General features: G+C 37.4%; 1 protein-coding gene across 1 annotated transcript in view; it reads right to left on the reverse strand.

Annotated features, from left to right (window-relative positions):
- Positions 1-9,263: 9,263 nt before the first annotated feature.
- fndc1 (fibronectin type III domain containing 1) overlaps positions 9,264-22,977 on the reverse strand; it is a 35,338-nt gene continuing 21,624 nt past the window's right edge. The window contains exons 15-22 of the mRNA XM_072362467.1: positions 22,067-22,210; positions 19,254-19,490; positions 16,383-16,491; positions 13,873-13,952; positions 13,588-13,617; positions 11,762-11,923; positions 11,526-11,648; positions 9,264-10,058 (exon numbers count right to left, since the gene is read on the reverse strand). Coding sequence (XP_072218568.1) covers positions 9,943-10,058; positions 11,526-11,648; positions 11,762-11,923; positions 13,588-13,617; positions 13,873-13,952; positions 16,383-16,491; positions 19,254-19,490; positions 22,067-22,210 — 1,001 coding nt within the window. The 3' untranslated portion in view covers positions 9,264-9,942. The remainder of the gene's footprint in view (positions 10,059-11,525; positions 11,649-11,761; positions 11,924-13,587; positions 13,618-13,872; positions 13,953-16,382; positions 16,492-19,253; positions 19,491-22,066; positions 22,211-22,977) is intronic.

Here is a 22,977-nt window from a genome sequence, read left to right on the forward strand (position 1 = left end):
GGGATGTGGAGCAGGACTTGAGCAGCCTGACCTGATTACCTGGGAAATTAGTTCGCCTTAAAATATATCCTTATTTTACCACTCTACATTATGGTGTGTGTAACACATGAAACAATAGACCTTTGCTGTGAGCATGAGTACCCTTTATAAAAGGAGGTCAGTTCAATGACAGCAATAGGAGCTGAGTTGAAAGACTTCCAAAGTATTTCATGACATTCTGAAGTTTCTCATTTCTAAAGCTTCTTTTCACCATATTGTGTCGGCCTTTTTTTTGCCCTTCTTGATTTTCTCGTAGAAGGAAATGAAACACTGAGATTTGTATTTTACATGGCTCTAATGTCCTCTGTGAAACACAAGCCATAGACAACAAAAGTCTAGCCACACACAGTTGCAAAGAAAAACAAGGATTTTTGACTCCCTCACTCTGACCTCCACTTCCCTCCTGCAGAGCTTTCTCGGGTTAATGTGTGTCACCCTTCGTCGTGCCAGCAGTATGATACAATTGCGAAACACAGCAGGCAAGGTTCATAACTTACTTTTATAATGAGCTCAGAGAAGTGAATAAAACGGGCCTCTACTCTTATCCAAACCTAATTAAAAAAACAGTGATCTGCGAGCAAAACAACAGAGTCTCTGTCATTGCAGACGGGATATTATGTCGTCTTGGAGTTTGGTAAATATTATGTCTCTGAGCAGCTGAAAATTCTCACATCTTATTTTCTCATTTCCAGAGTGCATTTTTGATAAACAGCTTTTTCCGGGAGAACAGGGCAGGCTCTTGTTCATACAGTCTGCAATCCCTGCTTATACTTATACTCCTGCTTAGGATAGATGATATTGGCCTGTGTTCTATCCTCACTCCAGCTAGTATGGATTTTCTTCTTAATCTGTAACATTTTCTATAATTCCAACTACCTTGTCCATCATGTGCAGTATTTGCACAAACCAAAACAGTAACGGAAAGTGACAGATTTAGTTTTTAAATCAGCAAAAACAATATCTTTATATTGCCTCTATATGTTCAAATGTAACTCTTTGAGAAAAGACTGCTATGTTTTTCCAGACAGTTCATGTTGCCATATGCTGGTGCTATGGAAAACTGATCTAACATTGTTGTTACTAAGTAATTACACAGGAATATTTGTAATGCATATCAAGCATGTTTTAGTGCTTAAATGGCTTAACTTACACTATATTTAGAAAACTGGACTACCTCTCCGACTGGCCTGTGGAACCAAAGATCCTGTGGCCAAAGTGACCAACTGAAGAGCAAATAATGAAAGGAAAATATAGAAACATTTTTATGGGACACTAACACGAGATCTGTTATTTAAATTTCTCTCCTTAGAAGAACTTAACAAGAACTGTCCAGTGCATCTTTAAACAACGTAGAATTAGCCACTTTAATCTGAATTTAGCTTCAACATCATTTCCATGCAGAGCCTACAGCAGAGCCTGTGTATGTGACATACACCCATGCTATGTGGTGTGTCTGCATCAGTTTGCAATTTAGACCCACAAAGCCCTAGTGGGCGGCACTGTATCTGACAACGCTTCCAACAATGGTGACTGAGAAGAAAAGTCACTGGATCTAACTCCAATTTTATGAGTATGTGGGGAGCTAATAAATGTTAAACAACAGCCACTTTTCCTGAAACTGCTGAAACACAGAAAAGACAGAAGATGTTAGAGGAAACTATAAGTATGAGCGCTGAGTTTTCACACAGACACAGAAGCGCTTTAGAAATAAGACAAAGCTTCAAGCAATGTCCTGCTTATTGCATTAGAATATGAGCAAACTTAATTCATTTACAGCCTGTTACTCTTGCATAGGTGCTCCACTACAGTGACGTTATATTCGTGCAAATTATTGTGTCAGTTAAGTCTTCAAAAGCAAACATCTGTTTTCTCAACAACAGCAACCTTCCAGACACTACTTGTTCAGTGTGGCAGGACAAAATATCCAAGATAAGCTCCTGAACAGATGGAGGATTCATAAAAAAATCATTTAGCTCTTTTTTCTTCTTCTTTAACATATGACCCATAATAGTGTCCTGTAAAGTACTGCCACTACAAGTTGGAGAAGGGAATTATGACACACATGAGTCTCATTTGAGCAGAAGTCATTCTCAACTTTTTCTTTAACAACTCACAAAAGCCCCATCAGGAGGGGTGGCCAACTGGGAGGTGGAGGGGCTAGATGGCGCAGTAACGTACAGCGCTTTCAGGACAAACGTTCGAGACCAACATAAGACTACAGCTTTTTTTTTTTTGAGTTATATTCAGTTAATAACATGACAAGAATTTACTAAAAACTTTTGTGTTACTTCCTGGTTGGGTTAGGGCAAAAACATTAGTTGGTTGGAGTTAGAAGACAAACATGGTTTGGGCTGAAATACATCCATCAATGTGACCGTCACTCTCATGGAAGCCATTTTGCCAGTAAACACAACATATAACTCCCTGGTTGGTTTTAGTCAATAACTTAACTGTGTTAGGGTTAAAGCTCAAAACTACTTGGTTAAGGTAATAGAACAGATATGGTTTGGACTGGCTACCTTTTTTCTATCATTTTCATGTTGTTGCTCTCACAACCACTTGAGGTAGAATATTCTACAAAGATAAATATAGACCGTTTCGACTTGCAAGAGCAAACATCCCATGGGAACGTATTGGAGTGTAGGATAGTGTCATTAGAGAGAGCTTCTCCTCTCTAGAGTTACAACAGGCCACAAACAGTTAAGCTTTATAGGCGTTGAACTTTTTGGCATCTGACTCATAAACTGAAAGAGATTTTTCCGACACTATCCATTTGGCTTTGATGTGCAGCAATCATATAGCTAGAAATAGAATTACAGAACAGGCACATGCCACCTACTTCACACTACAGTGCAGCTACATTCTCAATCCTGTGCTTTTTAACACAGTCCCAAGAAATACCAGATGAATACAAGCTTCAAAGTATAAGTGATACAAATCTGTTGTGGTAATCTACAATGGGAAATAGGGAGAATCTGATGGTGCAGACTGAATGAAAAGGATTCAAAGAAAAACTGTTTGTCAAATTTTTCAGCCCTCTGTGTTTTTCTCCCTTGAAAGTTCAACTGATTTTTGTGATGATTTCAGCTCTCTAGAATGAAGTCTAAGTTTTTCCAGCCCAAATAGTGTGTGACCCACTTATATCGAGAAGAACAAAAAACAAAAAAAAACAAGCTGTATGTGGAAAACAGTGAGCAGACTTTCATTCTTTCAAAACCACACTTGTTTTTTCCCCTGTATTCCTACAATTAGTAATTTAGTGTTATATTCAAATGTATGGAAATGATCTCTTTCTTAATCTATAGAAAAAAGCCAGTAGCTGTCTGGCAGTGGAAGGCCAGTTTGAGAAGTAGCTGAATTTAACATTTCGGATCCAAGTGTGGAAAGTCAGCTGAGCCTGGACTCAATCAAGCAAGCGTGGCCTTTTGCCCTTTTTTATATAAATGATCAGCAGTTTTCTCTGTGCACAGACCTTGACTGAAGAACGATTACAGATGCTGCGGAAAAGCTCACATGTGAGGTTTCATTATAAGGGGATGTCATAGTGTTGACTGGAAAAAATATATAAATTCTAACTTTAGGACTGCATTTATGCACGTGATGGTTTTGATAGCCTGATCACGACCACATCATTTCTTTCTCTTCTTCCTCGCTTTAAAACCGCATCACAATCCACCTTTGAATTTAAAGTCTAAAAATTCTAGACTAAAAACAGTTTAAAAATAAATTCTCAATGAAAACAGACAGCCACATTTTGGTTAGGCTAAGCTGGCTAATCTTATTTGTCTGCATAGTGAGTAACAAAACAACGACAGAGATGAAAGACGTTGATGGAAGACAGACACAAACTAAAAGAGAGAAGCTCGTGTCCTAGAACATAATGTTTCATTGCAGTTTCACAAACTGCTCAAGACCGCGTTTGGAATATCCTCTGACTCAACCTTCCCCTCCAAGCATCTAGTAGAAACTGTGATGGCTGACTGACGAAATGCAAATGGCTCTAGAGCCAGTTTCTGGTTTGTCCTCTGTAGAAACATGGCAAAGCAACATAGCTGACTGTGAGGAGGATGAACAGCACTGCTTGCAGATGTGAGTAATGAAAGGACCATTCTTATTTTCATGAGATTCTGCACATTTCTGCCAACAGGTTCACCAAACTCTTGTCTCACCAAAGTAGCAGCGATCAAATAAAGTACTGTATTAATTCTAGAACTTGTAAGAAAATATGAGAAAATATACATTTGTTTTACAATCTAGCCAATGATTATTATTTTTCATTGGTATCTTGATGTTGAGATGTTAATGCTGAATTAATTATCTATCTGTCATAAGACTACAGCGCAATCTCAATGTTACAACAACTTTTTGGGCTCCAGATAATCACTTTAAGCCATTAGTGAGAAGTGATATTGGTCATTTTTTGGCCGCTGTAGAAACATGGCAACTTTGTCACAAAAAAATCAGCACACAGAAGAGTTAAAGACAACAGCTGTGCTGTGATTTGTAGGGGTCATTTCCAAAAGTTTTGTTCATGTTTGAAATAGTTGACATGCAAAGTGAAGCTGTAGCAGTCATCTTAAGAAACACATGTATTTAGTGACAGTGTACCAAAGTCAAAAATCTAATAATGGAAAACTGAATTTACAACTGGCAGCTAATCAGTAAGAGAGTCCTGACAGCTTTCCATTGTTGCTTGTTTTGCTGGCATTTTAGATGGAAAACACTGAAAGGCTGATAGCAATGACTTGATGTCAGTTTGTTTTGGCTGTTGTGGTGAACTTTCCTGACCACATCAAGTGACAACGAAGCCCCTGCATGTTTGCAGTAATCAGATTTTTTTTTTCTTCCTGAAAGCAGAGTGTGGTTTCTACATTTAAATTCTCAGCAGTGGGAGGTTCTTTAAGTTTTCTAAGGTTACTGTTCATGTTAGAAGCATTGTTTCTTCCTTATTATGAATTGTCTGTCAGGATGGATCACTTATGAGTTTTAGTTTCACGTCACTCTTAATTCTGTGTTTCAGGCCCTTCCAGTATGCAGTGTCTTGAAGAAAGCAATGATGCAGATTTTAAATCTTGGATCACAGCCTTCCTTTCTTGCTTGTAGTCCGGAGTCGTCCTGTTATATTGGTTATGGTTTTTCAATTGTTGTCATTCCCCCGACAGCATTCATGATTTCTGACTGGGACACAGATACACATAGTGACTTTATCCTCTTTAACATCTGTAGCAGATGTGATAGCCCTCATGTACACATGTTTATGAAGTATTTTTCTTCTTCTGTCATGCTTTTCAAGCTTATCTGACTTCTCGTACCCCTGCTTCTCTGCTCATGTTCTCAATCAAAGAACACTTTCATGAATAAAGATTTATTTTGGCCATTCTACAGGTCTCAGAACAGGGTTTCACTTTATGTTAAGAAGTAAGTGTCATTATCTGTCACTCAGATGAAATGTACAGCCAATATAAATATTTTAGAGCAGACAGAGGCTCATCACTCACTGAAAAAAAACCTGTTAGCAGAGGCTTTCATCCACTCACAGTATACCTGGAAAATATGCTTGAAATATGACGAGACACCAAAGCGTTGACAAATTGGTCTGCTTTAGCCCCAAAAATAACCACTATCTCTCAACCATTGCTCAGAGGAAATAAGTTCTAACCTTTCAGAACTCTGTCTTTTTAATCCATTCAGACCTGAAACAACCTCTAAGCAGAACCCTCTGCAGTGCCTATATGTTGCAAATAGTTGTAATGGGTTAAATCTGATTTCTTAAACCCTTTGAAGTCTATGATCACGCCTGCATGATCATATCGCATGACGTCATTGCATCTCAGACCCCAGAGGGTTAGCATCAGAACCAACAAATTAGACGATATTTTATCAATTCCCAGAATAAGACTGTAAGTTGTACCTTTTGATACAGGAGTTTGAGTAAACATAAGAGGAAAAGCATTGGCTCTGCTTAATGCACTAAGTGTATTATTGGGCTGTCCAACAAATTCTCTGAAAAGCCTTTTGCTGATCCAAAATGCTGCAGCCAGAGTTCTGATGAGATCTAAGAGGAGAGATCATGTTTATCCAGTTTAGCCTCTCTTCATTGGCTCCCTGTTATATTCAGAATAGAATTTAAGATTCTTCTCCTAACATATAAAGCTCTTAATGACAAAGCTCCATCCTATCTTAAAGATCTCATTGTTAGATATTTTCCCAACAGAGCACTTCACACCTAAACTTCAGGTTTACTTGTGGTTCCCGGAGTCTCTAAAAGTAGAATGGGAGGCAGAGCCTTCAGTTATCGGGCCCCTCTCTGTGGAACCAGCTGCCAGTATATGTCTGGGAGGCAGACACCCTCTCTATCTCTCTATAAGACTAGGCTTAAAACTTTCCTTTTTGATAAAGCGTATAGTTAGGGATGGCTCAGGTGACCCTGAAACATCCCATAGTTAAGCTACTATAGGCCTAGCCTGTTGGGAGGCCTCTTATATCACACCTTTCCTCACTTTGCTTTTATTTTCCCCCATTGAATTTCTCATGACATTAAGTACATTTGGCATTACTGTTGTCATTAACTTGTGTTTCCCTGTCTCAACAGGTATCCTTTGAATGGTGTTACAGTGTTTGTTGTCTTCTCTTTTCTGTCCTCTCAAACATCAGCTGGTTGAGGCGGATGGCCACCCTTCCCGAGTCTGGTTCTGCCAGAGGTTTATTCCTGTTAAAAGGAAGTCGTTTCTCTCTACAGTCGCCTCATGCACGCTCAGGATGGGAGATTGGACCTAAGAGAAGTATCGGTGCAATCTGTTGATTTCCTTGTTTTTAAACTGGCTCTGTATGTATGAATTGGACTCATTTTGAATTTAATTAGTTGGATTTGATTGAACTATGATTACAATATATAAATAAAACTGAAGTGAATTGAATTGAAGTGACCGCAAAAAAAGTGATGCTTTTTCCAAGCTATTTCACAACGTCTGCAATATGTCTTGCAGTAACATGAATGACATTTATGTATTAGCAATGAGTTATGAACCCAAGCTATAATAGTGATTAATGGGCAGCATGACAAAGTCTCTCCCCTCCTGCAGGTTATAAAGAGTTATTTCAATTCACTGAGGAATGATTGGAGATCAATATGAGGCAGAGTTATGCTGTATGTGTTAGAAATGAGTGGCTTGCCTGCTGCTGGATATCATAATCATTGCACACAGAGTTAGAATTGACAGAAAAAATGCTTGTAATTACTTTTAGGAAAGTTCTGAAAAGAGCAGTGCAGATTTAGCTTTTGCTCTGTGGAGAAAGAACAATCAATTTCATCATGGCTGAGAAACTTTTTCAAAATTCTTTAAACGCAGTAATGATTAACTGGCAAGAAATACAAAGTAGAGTTCTCCAGTCCTTTGGCCTTATTGGGGAGAGCTTTTTCACTTGGTTTATTTTGCTGCAGTTAAACGCATATTTATGCATTTAACTGGTGCTGCAAACCCTAAGAGCCTCAGCAGGTTATGATACAAAAATGAAAGCATATTCCTTGGGAAAGATTTTTTCTGAATATTGCAGTAATAACAGCAAATTCTAAGATACTTGGTAGGTAACAGGCTTTTTATTCAGTCTCATACAACCTGGAAATTACCAGCTACAACTAGTTCAGCAAACTTCCACAGCCATTCTGCCCCAATCCAACACTGCAGATGTGGATCGATTTCATGCAGTAGTGAAAAAAGTATTTAGTGGGAATATAACAGTGTTGAAATATTTAGTTACAAAAAAAAGTTGTACTGTCAATACTTTGATAAATAGAAGTAGGAAAGTAGACATCATCAGATTAAATCTTGTGCTATATTTCACCAAAAGGAAAGTCCCCAGTCGGCTGTAATTACAAATGTTCACGAAATCTAAACTCCTGTTACTTATATATGTTTTATTTTTGCATTTTATAGCTTCCAGTTATTTTGTTTTAATCAAACATCTACAAAAACATAACATTATTATTTTTCCTATTAACATTTAGATCTTCCTCCACTCCCATAAAACAATGAAATGACACCCCCCACTGCTGGATAAAAGCAATGATTTGGCACATGATATGTGCTGTTTAGCATTGGAATAAAAGAGTAAAAAGTAGAATAGAAATGCTCAAGAAAAGTACAAATATACTAAGATTTTAATCCATGTGAGATATATTTTTAACACAAAGTCTTAAAATATAAGACTTTCAGTACTGACTAAATGTTACCTTTCAACATTGATTTTACATTAAGTTTCTGTGTCTGCATTACAAAAAACAATTAGGATATTTATGGGCTTTATTTTTTTTTACACACAAGTGATGGTTTAGTCAGTTTTTGCCAGCATAATGCTGATCCAGTAGAGTTTAACAAGTTTCTCTGTGTATTTCTCACATGCCTATGTCTACAATCTAAGGAAACATTCATTGTACCTCAGAAAAGGGAAATAAACTTGAAATTCTGTCTTTCTCAATCTCTGTGTGTTTGATGCTTGACGATGCTTGACGTGGGAAAAACACAACAAATTACCAGCAGCGGTGGTCATCACAAGACGTGTATCACTTATAACAAAAGAAACTGAAAAAAACATTAAATGTTCTGTAAAATTTTGAAAAACACAAGTAAGATGCTGTTTTACTGTAGTTACCATCATGGGGAACTTGACTGAATGAGTGGATGTCAGGAATGAGAAACCTTACAGAGGGGGTATTCTCTTTGATGTTTCCTGGTTGAACATCAGAAATTTCCCAACTGCCAGAAACACACTGTATATAAAGAATTATTTCGACATGGCCACTGGGACTTCGCTCAGGGGTTTACAGTAGCTTGTTGAGTGCTGTTTTCAAGGTTTGGAGCAAGACTGGATCAGCTCTTACCTTGAGAGTCAGCCAGGGTTTTTTTTTTCTGAGATTTATGACGTTAAAATCAGAGAATCAATCTAGACAGGTTCCAAGCTGTTTGTTTGTGGCCAAAACACTAAAGTCTAGACAGATCAGCCTCCTACATAAGCAGTGATGTGTGAGTACCTAATGACAGCTTCTGTCCACTGACTAGTTCTCTGTGTTTCCACTTGATTAATCTGACTGGTTGACAATTCCTTGGGTTTACCTGCCCATCCCATAACCTTCACGCCAACCACCAGTTAACTGTTAACATGTTAATCTATGCTCTAAGAACGTGGCAGCAGGGTGAAGCATGATACGATTCATGTTTTGGGATTGCTGAGGTTTTCATAGCACCTTTATTCAATCTCCCACAGTTCCTGAGCAAATATTTTTGTCTTTTATTCTTTGTCTGTATACATATAAAACTTACACAGTAACTTTTAAGGGATTCTGGTGAATACCAAAAAGGTGTAAAAAAAAAATAGTATTATGGTTTCATAACACAAAGAGACAAATTAAAAGTAGCCATCAGAAGCTATTACATTATGTAATACAAATAATACGAGTGAAAAACAACAGACCTGTACACAACGTAAGTACCCATTTGTACAGTGAGCTTTGCAGCTTGTATTTTGGTCCAATGTCACTTATTTGACTAGATTTGTGTGCATTATTGATGAGATAAATAACACTGGGTGAGGACCTCTATTTGGGATAGTTAGATAGATACAAGGACACTTTGAGATAGGAGTTAAGCTAACCAAGAGTACACATGCTTCTTTTTCCCTAATATACAGACTGCTTTATATAAAAAGTGCAATGTAACGATATACACTGAGTTGTTTAAAAGTACTATATTCTCTTTTTCTGAAGCTGTAATAAATTCATAGTGGTGTCTTTTTGTGCTCACAGGCAAAAGTCTGTTTTTAAGGGCAGGACCAGTAAAGGTGAGAGCCTGCAGCAGGATGCAGAGAGAGCTGCTGCCCATAGTGATGATGTCTTCTCTTCCCCTGATGTTACCACTTCCCAGGGATAGTCACCCCGCACTCATACCAGCCAACAAATGGATTAGGTGTACGTCGACCAATCACCCCAAATTGAACTGGCTCCTGTCTGTAGGCACGGTAAAATCCTGCAACACAGAGAATACATCAGAACATACACATATATAGCTTAGAACCAGGATTCTATTAATATTTACAGGATATTTTAGGCAAAAGATCAAATTAATGCTGCTCCACCTACTCCTGCTAAATGACAGGATTTAGATACATAGAGGTAAAAGTTAAATGTTGCTGATTCTTCAATCAGGTGCTTTTAAAGCTTTTCAGAGAAAGATAACAACATAACAAGAGTGCTCAGAGAGCACACTGTCCACTAAGACAAATGTTATATTCTGCAACTTTAACAAATATCACTCCAACATAAACCAAATAAATTGTCTCTTATTTTGCTCTTAATAACCCCACAGCGTTTTTATTTCATTTTATTGTTCTTAAATATGACCACACTTACAAACAGCAAATGGCAACAACCATATCTTCTGCCAAGGCGTGGGAATTAATTAGGAATAAAAAGAGGGATAAGTGTGTTGGTTGAATGCTAAACAAATAAAATCAGGAAAGGAGAATTGAAATGTATGTATTGAAAAGTAATGAAGCACTTATAGTTCAGCCATTCAGTCAGTTTATTTACCAAATAACAAATCCCACAAAAAAGCCACATCATTAAACTGGGTGACAAAAGTGTTTCATGGGTGAAAACCCAAATTTAAGAAGAGTATACTTTTGTATGAAAATTTCTTTTTATTTTTGGAAATTATCATGTTTTTTTTTTTTATAATAAATCTATGACCTGTTCTATATATTTAATACATTATACATTTAATATTTTATATTTATACATTCAATAATCAGACAATTTCCCCAGCATAAGATATTTTTAAAGTAATGAGAAACAGATTTGCTCTCTTTTTTTTAATGGGATTTATCAATCATAGAAAAACCTGATCCTTTTATTACAGCCCAACACAGAGAAGCTGCTACATGGGAGATTTGAAAGCCTGTTAACAAAAATAAATGAATGTGACTGAAAACCAAAGCAAAAGGCATAATTAAACAAGTATTTTAAGTTATAAGAAATTCTGGTTTGAATTTGGTCATTTCATGCTTCTAATGCAGATGTTTTGTCATGTCTTTGTCATGTTACCTTGAACAACTTGAAAAATAACATGAAAAATGTCCTACAGCATTGCCCATTTGCCGAAATTGTGTAGATTACCTGTCTGAAACAAGTTTCAAGAATTCCCATTATGTGCCAATATGACCTGACAACGATAACTGCCAGGAAGTTATAGCAGTAATCTGATCGGTTATGGTATAATTAAAAACTGGTTTGGGGTAATGTAGTCATGAAAAGCATGTGACTTTTGGTCAAAAACATATAAATCCTTTCAAAAAGTATTCATTTAAACATTATTCTGCATCTGTGTTTAATGCATAGATAAAATCAATTCAGTGATGCACCTCAGACCTATTTAGAGCCAGACTGCATGGAAAAAAGTCATGAATCTGCAAAGTGTACATTTGGTTTTGTTTACCTTGCGCTGAGGGCAGATTATTTGAGAGGTAAGCTGGGCCTGTTCTTCCATCCATGTAGGAGTCCACAAACTGGCAATGGTCCTCTCCCTGGCCAACTGTGTCTCCTATACTATAAAAAGGCTCTGTGGGGACGCAGGGGGAACAATACTGGAAATGTTTAGTTGCTTAAGGTTGATTATTTCCAAAAAAGCATAATACTGAGGTGGAGAGAAATCTAAACATAGCACTGATGTACCTCTTAGACCATCTCCCATGAAGATCTTGTATCGAAGGGAATTACACAGAACCACACCCACAAACTTCTTGTACCACGTTCGCTTCACATACTGGCTGCCTGTACAGCTGCTGTGCACTGAATTATACTTGAAGGTAAATGGGATCCAGATTGGTTCTCCACCTGAGGAGCAGAGGAGTAATATGTAGCATTAAAACATGTTATCTACATAGAAACATAATGAATGTAGAGGGAGATTAGAGCATATAGCTTCTGCAACAGCTCAGTTAAAATGAAATGATCAGCTCAAGATTGCCAGAATGTATCTTATTTTTCACTCTTATAAAAATTCCACCAGTGTTTCTACATATTACATTGCCCTTTCTTGATGCCCTCTTATGTTTTGTAGATAGATTATATATCAAAGATAGACATAGCTTTCAAAAATCTGAGCCAATATAAAAGTGCCTTAAACCTCTAATCCTTCTTTCAAATGAGTGATCATGTGTAAAGTCTTAAAACTATAGGTTTAAAATAGTATCTGGAGGTCTACACTATTTTTTTTGTACTTTACTAAAGCACCCGTTGTTGCTGTGTCAACTAAGCAATCAGTGGGAATATAGCATGAAGTGATTCGTGTTTCAACCCAACTCTGGTGCCTTTGTGAAAAAAACCAAACAAACTCTGACAGTTCAGATGGAAGTCAGACGAGATAAACACACATTTTGGAATTCAAACAAAGAGTTTGTGTTTGTTTTTTTGTGGCAGCAAAGACAGTTGAGTCTTGTCTTTATTATGTGTCCTCAAGCTCATACCATGGCTGCGCAAAGAGGGATGCAGCATGGAGAGAAATAGTGGAGAAATTGTAGTGAGTAGCAAGCCAGCAAACTTTGTCATTGTCATTGTATAGTCTGCATACATCTAACATGACGTCTTAGCCAAGTTCATCAGATGCCTGTCGCACATTGTGACTTGCTGTGAACTTGATGGCAACAATAGTACAATGTATGGTCACCTTAAGTTGCTCATTGTTTGCGTGCGACATGCAAAAATAATCTCTATGCAGGCAGCATGCAAAAATGTTTCAGGGTCATGTAATAAATGAATGGTAGAGAAGCCTGGACAACAAATGTTGTTTCAAGCAGTTTAGGAGCAGTGACGTCTGTGGGAGACAACAACTCCCTTTGTCCCAGAAGTTTTATAACTTTGTAGACAGACCCAAAAAGCTATGTATTATACTGAATATAAGTAAAAGCATAATATAACCTCTTTCAGACTCAAATAAAAATGTTTCGTATAGTTTCTGATAAGATTACCAGAAACTTTATTCTCAAAGAACGATGATGAAGACACGCCACATGGTACATTTCACAATTGAAAAAACAGAACAAAACCTGTTGTATCTTTTTTTGTGAACAAACTACAACTTTAATTTGTTAAACTTGTTAATTTGTTAAATTTGTTAATTTGTTGAACTAAATTCATCTAATTAATTGATCTGCAATTTCTGCACTGCAGTGCCCTGATTCCTTTATTTCTAATATATAAACTAATATTGGCAGATATTCTATATTGTCTTGGCAGATTCACCTTCTATGCCCTGAGCCCCCCTTTAGGTTATTATCTGGTCATTTCAGTGCTTCCCCAGTGCAATGTAGTGCTTAAAAGCTTTACTGATATTATTGAAAGAACGAGAGAAAAGCTTGGAAAGAGAAAATCCATCGAGAGTTTGGTCCACTAATGTTGTTTAAGAAAATAATCACTGTTTCTTTACAAGTCTAGTGTTGCTTCAGTGAGACATAGTGTTGACCTTGAATTAGAGTTGTGCTTTCAGTGGAAATACTTACCAGGTGGCCTTTCGATGAGCAGAGGATCATCTGAAAGAAGGAATGCAAACATATCACTGAGAATGAAAGGGCAGCAGTGCAAGTTTATTGCATTCACCCGATTTCATTATGGGAATGAAAAACCAATTGACCACCTAATGCAGTGTGCACCTGGTATGAATACCATGCGTTATAAGAAAAAAACGTGTGTTGAGTGTTTGGACACTGCACACATTTACATGCAGCTAAAGAGCCTGTCTCATTAAGGGTTGAGCTCTGATTAGTAGTTCACGTATGCAGACACACCTGATTCAGTGACATAGGTGAGTGTTTCGCTGACTGGTCCCAAACCAAACACATTCTTGGCCTGCACTTTGAAGTAGTATCTACATGAAAGGAAAAGACCACAATATCAAGATTTAATAAGACATTTGCTAGTTTAAGTGTCATTCTGTAAGCTTAGTTGTAACTGGAAAAGATAATGAGTACAGCAGATAACTTGGCATGCTTTAGTCAGCCTGATTCAACAGTCATCCTGTTTATACCCAAAGTGCTCCAGTGCAATAAAATGGCTATTTGTTGAAGGGAGTCAGAGAGAGGGAAAGCCAGAAAAGAGGGACTGACAGTGAAAAGACTAATAGAAAGGCAGAGGAGAGAAGAAGAAGGAATGACACCAAAAGGGACAAATATGGAAAAAGCAAAGCATAGAAATAAATAGATAAATGCCAAGAGAGAATGAAAAATGGGAGAGTATACAAAAGAGAAAGCTCTAATCAAGAGCGTTACTGCATGTCACAAACTTTCTTACCAAAAGGCAAAACAAAGTCATGCAGCAAGTGCGATTTAGTCTATGGTCTTATCATGCTAAAACACCAGTGAAAACTTCAGGAGTCCGTAAACTTTTCCACTGTAAGTGACTGATGAATGCACACTGGTGTTTTTCCACACTGAAAGGTCGCATACAGTAAGTTTATGGTCCAGTGCTTTCAACCCAAAGATTTTCATCACATGCAGCCCCAAAACCTGGATCTAATCACCACAGCCACGTGACAACACTGACCAATACATGTCAGAGAAATAGACAAGAAAGCAGTGCAGCTGCATAAAGATGATGTAATGAAAGGGGAGGCAAGGGGAGAAACAGTAAATGTGAGCCAGAATGTAAAAACAGAGTGCAAAATGCTGGATCAAGACATCAAGTCATTTGAAACGTTTAATATAAGTAAATCTCTTCATTTAGAGCGATAAATTATGAGGAAACTGCACAACTAAATCCAGCCTGGCCTTATGCTTCTCAGTGTACAACGCACCTGAGATACATTGAGAGGAAAAATGTTGCAACTAATCTTCTTAATTTCTGATTTCTTAACTGTCAAACAGTGATTTCCTCGCTAAAGTGTTTGATATATGGAAAAAAAAGCAACAAAAAATGTTCATCTCATTTATCTGAAGCACAAGCTGATGTCATTAAATGTCTTCTCTTGTCCAATCAAATTGAAAGGAAAATCCCCTTAATGTAAAGTCCCATCTGAGAAACTAAAACCATCAAGTTTTTTTTTTTCTATCAAAAATTACTTTAAATCCCTTTCGATCGTCTGTATATAGTTCCAGATGTTACAGTTGTTAGGTCCAACAATTCCTTTTTCACCTCTTCAATGTCTGTGCCAAATACCAAATGTATCAAAGGTTCATTTTCTGTTATTGTGGTTGGATTGATCACAGCTACCGGCTCTGGAGCCTATCCCAGCAGCCATTGGGGGTGAACGAGTTTGCCAGTCCAACACAGGGAGTGTATAAATTCAGGATGGTGTAATATGACCGTTGTTGGGTAGTTCTGGTAACCAGAGGAAACCAACACTGTCCCATAAACCATCTCATGACCCATGTTACTAACATAATGCCAGGGAGGCAAACCTGTTTGCAAAGCACCGAAAATACTCAACAACATACAGTCACAACAACAAAATAAATTCATGCTTCCATTGTCCAAAAAAGGTATTTATGTTTCTGATAAATTCTTTTTTTCAGGGAATAGATTTAGTTTACTACATGAAAAACACCAAAAGTGTATTGTTCAAAACTACCTGCTTGGGTAAAGGTATCGAATGGCAAGTAATCTTCAAATGATTTTTTATCATGAGGTAAGTCAGCAGATTTTACAGATTTTACTTATATTGTTCTCTGATTGAAGCTAATATGTCACAATGTCTGACTATGTCGATCCACTTTACACCTCCTCTTCCCCTCCAGAGTCCACGTTTCCATTAATGTACTTTGAAAATCTTGAAAACCTTGACCTGTGTCTCGTAGGACATAGCTGTGGAAATTGTAATAACTGAAACAGAGGGAGATAGCTGTACCTGTTAGTCAATGTCAGATAATATGTGCTGTATTTAGGTTTCACTTTTTCCAAGGCCTCAACAGAATTTTACAGCATGTCACATCTGAATCAAAGCTGTTTCTTAGCTGACTCGGTTTAGCTGAACTGATTTATTTCACTCTGTGGGAGCCTTTCTAAACTTTGCAGCATCCAACGCACACTCTGCGCTGATCAGTGCCAGCCAGGTTTGATATACATGCATGCTATAAATTCACACACAAACATGCAGGACAAATCCAGACTCTGTCACACACAGCTCAAAGTAAATCTTATATCCAAGCAAATCTCTGTAAAACCAGGTTCTTGCTTTTTATGACTCCCATGTGTGAGATAATACTGTAAATTTCTTGGAAATGCACACATCAAGCTTCTCTCCAAGCATACAACTACGCATGTAGTGCACAGGGACATAAACATACACAATCATATGTGCTACCTTGAGTTGGGCTTGAGATTCTCCACAGGCAGGTGTGTCCCACTGGAGGGTCTGGTGGACCACCTATTGTTAAGGACGTCATCATATGAAGCACTGTGCACCAAGTAGCCTATGGGGAACAATGCAAAATAAATCGCAAAGTCTATTAGTTTTATTTAAAAAAGAATGGAACTCAGGTTCTCCGTAGCAGAAGCAGCTAGAAACGGAGAAAGGGTCTACATTTATCGAAAGTTTTCAGCCCGAAATAGCAACATGCACAGGTCCAGTACAGTAGTATTATAGCTTTACATTTGAGAAATACAGTCGTCTGCTTTTTTTGTGTGTTTTTGCCTAACGTTTTCCTCTCTCACAGCAAAGCAGAAAACAGTAACTAAAAACTTTATGTACTGATTTGTGTCCAGAGATTTGTCAGTTTTTTAATGCTACTGGATATGAAAATAACTCCACAGAGAAATACAGTTTCACTGTATTTTGTGACAGAGTCATAAAAAGTGCATCAAATTTATCAGGTCAAAGTCTGATTTAGTGGTTGTATGAGTCAGACAGAGAACGTACCTACAGGAAATGTCAAGCTGAGGTTCCCAGGCCAAGTCCTGTACACAGCACTGATGTTTTAACCTAACTTTATTTGAAATGTCACTTTATTGGACTTTCAGTCATTGTTTCCTTGCTGTTTTACATGTCAAAAATCCCTTGTTTGAGGTTATGTTTAAAAACAACATGTCATTTTCAAAAATGTAAATAGTGATGATATGAAAGACTAGAATGAAAACATTCTGAAAAACCTGGACTCACATGACTGTTTACAGATGATTTATAAAGTAACAGCAGTTATTCACAGAGGGTGGTCTCCCACACATTTAACCCTGCAGGAAAAATAGCATTTTCTTTTCCGGAGATCAAGCTAAATGTCCTCCAACTGCTCTGTCTCTGTCTGTTTTTTCATTCTCTTCAGCCACGCAGACAAATCATCAGATTCCAGTGAGCAGCCTGGGAGCACACAGGCCTCGATCATTCACTTTAAAACTACAGAGACCAGCTCTGTCACATATCAGACTACTTACCGTTTCGATTGGACTTCTGAGTTTGCTTTCTGTTTTCACTGGAGCTGCACCAACGCAGCTGGCTGCTCACAGAAGAGAAGGGAAGTACTAGCTAACTTTGTTTTCTCCTTTTGGATTTTCATTCTCTCTCCATTTCAAGCAGTTAAACTACAGGTCTCCTAAAGCTTTCGCCATCTGCCTCTGTAATCTGCACAGAATCTTTCCTAATTTGGATAGAAAATGTGTTAGTTATTTCCCTGGAAGTTAAGAAGTAGGACACCTATAATGCCCAATGAATGATTTTGCCCAAAACTTTTAAGAAAAAATTCCTCACACGTCACAGTAAATGGAACCAGAAGTTGGTTTCAGGTGAAAGCCATTTGCTAACAGCTGTTTCCATCCACTTGTTTTGAAAGCTGTGACCCAAAAATTGTAAAGCACGGTTGTGGAAACACACTCTAAACACTAAAACAGCACTTTGTAATTGGATCTGCATATGTCAACCTGCATATGTGTGTTAGATAATGTATACTAGATATCTTTAGAAATTAACATTGATTCACAGATGGGGTTCATATGCAATGAAGAATCATTGTGAAAAATATGGGCACAATAGTTGACTTAGAAATACTGTTGCCTCTGGGAATCAGTTTCTGGAAAGAAAAAGGTTTTTGGCATGAAGTAGTATACCCAGTATGGCTCAGTGATTTTTTAATAGTTGTTGGACATGAGAGAAACTCTATGGCCCAGAGAAGTAAGTTAAATCAGGCTTTGGACACACTTGTTTTTATATCTTTGACAGGATTTGTTGACAGTAAGATTTGTATGGTGAATTCTCCCAAGTTTTCCTTAAAGTCATCAAAATTTCACAAAGTAATTGCCAAGTGATGAATGTAGTACAACAGAATTTGTCAGCAGTCTGTGAGATGAGAATAAATACAAAGTAGAACAGATGAGAAGAAGTAGAAGAGGAAAATGCCTGTGACAACACACCATCTATCTGTTTTACAAATCAGAGGACTAACCTGTCCATAACTCGACCAGGAGCTTGTGTTTGTCTGCCAAAGGAAACACACTGCTTTTCTATCTGGCCTGACTGCTACCTCTGTTAGTTCACAAAGCATCATACAGTAAGCCATTATCTCCAGTGTCTTTCTTTTTTATTACCTATTTTCCGAATGTCAGTTTCTAGGTCAGAGGATTTTTGATTTTCCACTTGAAACAGCAGTTTTTTTCTTGTATAACCATACACAGTCATGGTACCCTTGGGGGATGGTTTGAACAACTTACAGTTTACTCCTAACCTGGGATTTTGAGCACTTGTTAACTATTGACGACTGCATTTTGACTCAAACAAAACAAACAATTTTCCTGATTAACTCTAGAGGCCGAGATAATATTTTCAAACACCTTGTTCTGTCATTTCAGCAGTCCCTCAGCAATATTCAGTGAAGAAAAGAGGAACCAGAGACCTTTTTTTTCTTAAAAGACCTTTTAATTATCTGTTTATATCTCAGCTGCTAGAAGAATAGTTTTTTTCCCTTAATAAATTTTACTTGTGGCACAAGATCTGCACCCAGACACATTAATACATAAACATTATTAATATTATTACATATTAATGTTGTAATGTAATGCTAAAGCATTACTAATGTAATTCTTATGTTAGCACTATGAGTCCCACTAGACTTTTTTGTTCATATCATTTTAACACCTGTGAGTTACATTTCCATTATTTTCATTGCAAGTTAGTAAAAGTAAGCCTCAAATTATGCATTTGTGAGTACAGTTGTGTCTGCAGTTTTACTTCTGGAGAAACATTACTTACCTGACACCATATCATCCTTCAAGGGACGGGCCCAGTCCAGGATGATAAACGAATGGCAGCCTTCCATGGCAACCACTGTGAAGTTATGAGGTTTGTTTTTAGGAGGCTGCTTCTGATTGGCTGCCTCACTGTCCTTCTCTATCAAGTTTTCCAGGATGTCTACCTGAAGGTACTCCAGAGCCTCTGTTAAAGAGCAAGGGGCACCTGGGTCCTTCCGGATGTAGTTCACATAAGGAGCTGAGGGCAGGAATTCAGTTATGTCAGTTATGTGCATGTGAGGATGACATTTCTTGATATTGTCAATTCATAAAACAAAATAAATAGCTGATCTTAAAAGTATAAACAGGAATAATCTGAAATATACCACTAATTTCAAGGTTATTACATTTGAATTTTGTTAGGATCTGCTGCATTCTTCCTACTAAAAGACATTCCCAGACATATACAATATTAGGCATGGGGTTTTAATTCTGAGGCCAATCGACAGCCATATGGCTATTCTGTACTATGCAGTCATAAACTAAAGTATATCATCTGCTGAGCAGATTTATGTCTCTCCATTTTCAAGGTCGATGTAAGGGTGTATTCCTGTACAATTTTTCATGCCCAGGGTCTCTTCAGGCTCCTACACATGGAAGATCCACATGTTTTGCCTTGGTCATGTGTTTTTAAAAAAAACTGAAAGAAAACTTTGAATGATAACTGCACTTTCTGACGGAGGCAAACTGCTTTCTTCTGCTGTTGAAAATTTGGATCCAAAAAACTGGTGAGTGCAAGATTGATACAGATCACTGGGAAGTATTATAACAGTTTATATAATGTCAACTCTAGTAGAAGACTACTATGACATGCCTCTGCAATTCATATCATGGCTCAAACATCATGCTACTTGTGTTTTTGTCTTATGGCAAAGACCCTCTATTTGGAAGTTACTGTAAAGCATATTCACACAACTGTTAACAATGATCACTTGATATTTTTTATCATGCATGTGTTTTTGGTTAAGATACTTTCTAACACATAAAGTTTAGACGGATAATGAGGTGATACCTCTCTGTTTGGTGCTTCATTCAAAGAAAGTCGATACACTGTTAAGCTGACGAATTTACATGAAATATATTAAACCAATGAACAGGGAAGAGAGAGTCTCCACGTCGAGCCAACAGACTCGTTTCTATCTCCTGACGTCAGGACTTTTAAGATAGCAAGATAACCGTTGTGTACCGAGACAGATTGAGCTATGTTCTTGTTGCTTCTGGAGCAGATGATGTTAGTTCTGATACCATACTGATAAAGACAAACCAAGATTGAAATAAATAGTGACAAGCTGCATTTAATTAGTCTATAATCAAAAAGTAAAGCCATTACTCAAGGATCGTATACTGAAGAAGAATGTCACAGCACAGTGGGCTCATCCACATCCGGAGTGATAAACCTTGACTGTGATGGGCCGGAATCTGTGAGATATTTTACGATAAGCATATGGTTCTGAAGGAGCTGCGTCATCAGCATTCTGAATAAAAGGGGCACTCCAGTAATTTCAAATATCAAAGTCAATTTATTCAACATGGGGAGTATAACACAGCAATCTTACATTGTGTAGTTTTTAGAGGGTTGGGGTAATATCTTTTAGTCTATTTGTACAACTGGATGAGATGATAAGAGTACGAGAGGCCAAAGTAAGCACACAGGGCGAGTAAAAAGATAGCGGGAGGCAGAAGTTGAACAAGGAACAAGTTAAACAACGTGTTTGGCTCAACTCTGTTATTAAGACCCAATTAGGGTGTGTTTGTAGACGTTTCCTTTTTTTTTTTTTTTTTACAACAAGTTGTTTGTGTTTGTAGATTGTACAGTCTGAGAATGTCTTATATTTATGATGTATCGCTAAGAATGTCAACGTCACGGCTGAAATGTATTAGCCAAAACAGAGCTATCAGTCTGTTAGTATTTACAGCCCTGAGAAACCCTCATCAATCACATGAGAATACACACAACATGTAACTCTGTATGGTCAATCATGCGCTTTAACTTTTTTAGCTAGAAATACATGTTATACATTAAAATATAATGTGAGTTATTCTGATTATTTTTTGAATAAACACAAAAACTATACAAGAACACTGTTCTGCTAACAGCAAATGTTGGATGAAAGATGACTTTCTCCTATCTCAGTTTTAGTTCCATATGGAAATAATCCAGTCTGGGGAATATTGAGGCATAAATGGCTTAAAGATCCTATGAAATAATGATCCATCATACATAGTAGAAACTTAGCTAACTTCTGAAAGTGATTACTTCAAACCAACAATATCAGGTCCTTTTGGTTGTGGATGCAGAAAATTGCTGTACACAGGATTTCAAGTTCATTCACTTTCTATTTTTGTAGAACGATAAATGCAGCATAAGTCAAGGATGCAGAAACCATCCTGAGTAGAAAAGTCTCAAGTGGGAACATATTTCGATGGAAAGGTTGGGAAAACGATCAACTAATTCTGTACGTAGCTGTTTATTTTTTACAAAAACAAATGGCCAGTTTAGGCTGAAAATAACACTCTGAGAGCCAAAATAGTAAATCTGTATTACATGCCCTGGAAAACTACAACGCATCATAAAGTTGGGCAAGAATTCTGGGCTGGTTCATCACAATGTGTGACTCTATCTTGTACAACTACAAAAGTCATGTGATATGAATGTGTGCTATTTTTTCTTTAGTTTACAGCAACCTTTTGCGTGTAGTTTATTAAGATACAAAGAGCACAAAGACTATGTAGGGGTAGATTTGCTGATATAAACACACTTAAATAATTGAATACCTGTGAAGCGCTTCTTTCTACCAAGATCAAACTCAGATGAAGGACTCTTGTTGAGCCGTCTGATGGGAGCCTCTGGAGCTGGAATCGCTGTGGTAGTGGTAGACATTGTGGACGGTGGCAAGGTGGTCTGGGCAAACATCTCATCTAAGAACCATATGCATAGATGAGCTTTTGATTAATAGATTTACAGTATTTACTTCATTTTGTGCTGCAGAGTTTCTATAATCCTTTGTAATGGTCACAATGAGTGAAGCATGACTGTCAGACTGGTTTAATTAATTGTGGACAGATGTGTGAGCTTACTTCCAAAGGATCCAACATCCAAAGCTATATTTTTGCAGCCCATATTTTCCATGTCTGTGACAACGACTATTTCACAAGTCTCCAAAGTTAACAAATGTGTACAGTTACAGGGGTTGAAATTCAGTTAGGTTTTTGCTTTGCTTTCATCACAGTTTTTGTCTGTGCTGCACCAGTGGACCTTGCCATTACATCATGGTCCACACACAAGCAACCAGCCATGGCAGGAAAATGCTAAGAAAATATTTTCACACTCAATGTGACTTTTCTTGCAAACCCAAAACAGAAATTAAATGTCACATGCAACTGATTCCTTCAGGCACTCAAAAGCATCCAGTAAAATAAAAATTAAATTCTAAAACCAAGCGTAGCTCTGCAGTTTTTCATTCAGCTAGTGTTAGTCTGAAACTACGATTGACCTATTACATTAAAAAGCAAATACATTGCATAAAATGAATAGCCAGGGCATTCTCTTAAGCTTAGTAATGCGGCAGGGCTTTTGGAATACAGATTATGAAAAACAGCCTATAATGGAAAATGTCCAAAGTTTGAGTAATGAACTGAGACCAACCAAAACAAATATACAAGAAGAGAAACAAAGTGAAGATCAC

This window comes from Leuresthes tenuis, unplaced genomic scaffold (assembly GCF_036924035.1).
Source record: "Leuresthes tenuis unplaced genomic scaffold, fLeuTen1.0.hap1 SCAF_13, whole genome shotgun sequence".
Classification (NCBI taxonomy): Eukaryota; Metazoa; Chordata; class Actinopteri; order Atheriniformes; family Atherinopsidae; genus Leuresthes; species Leuresthes tenuis.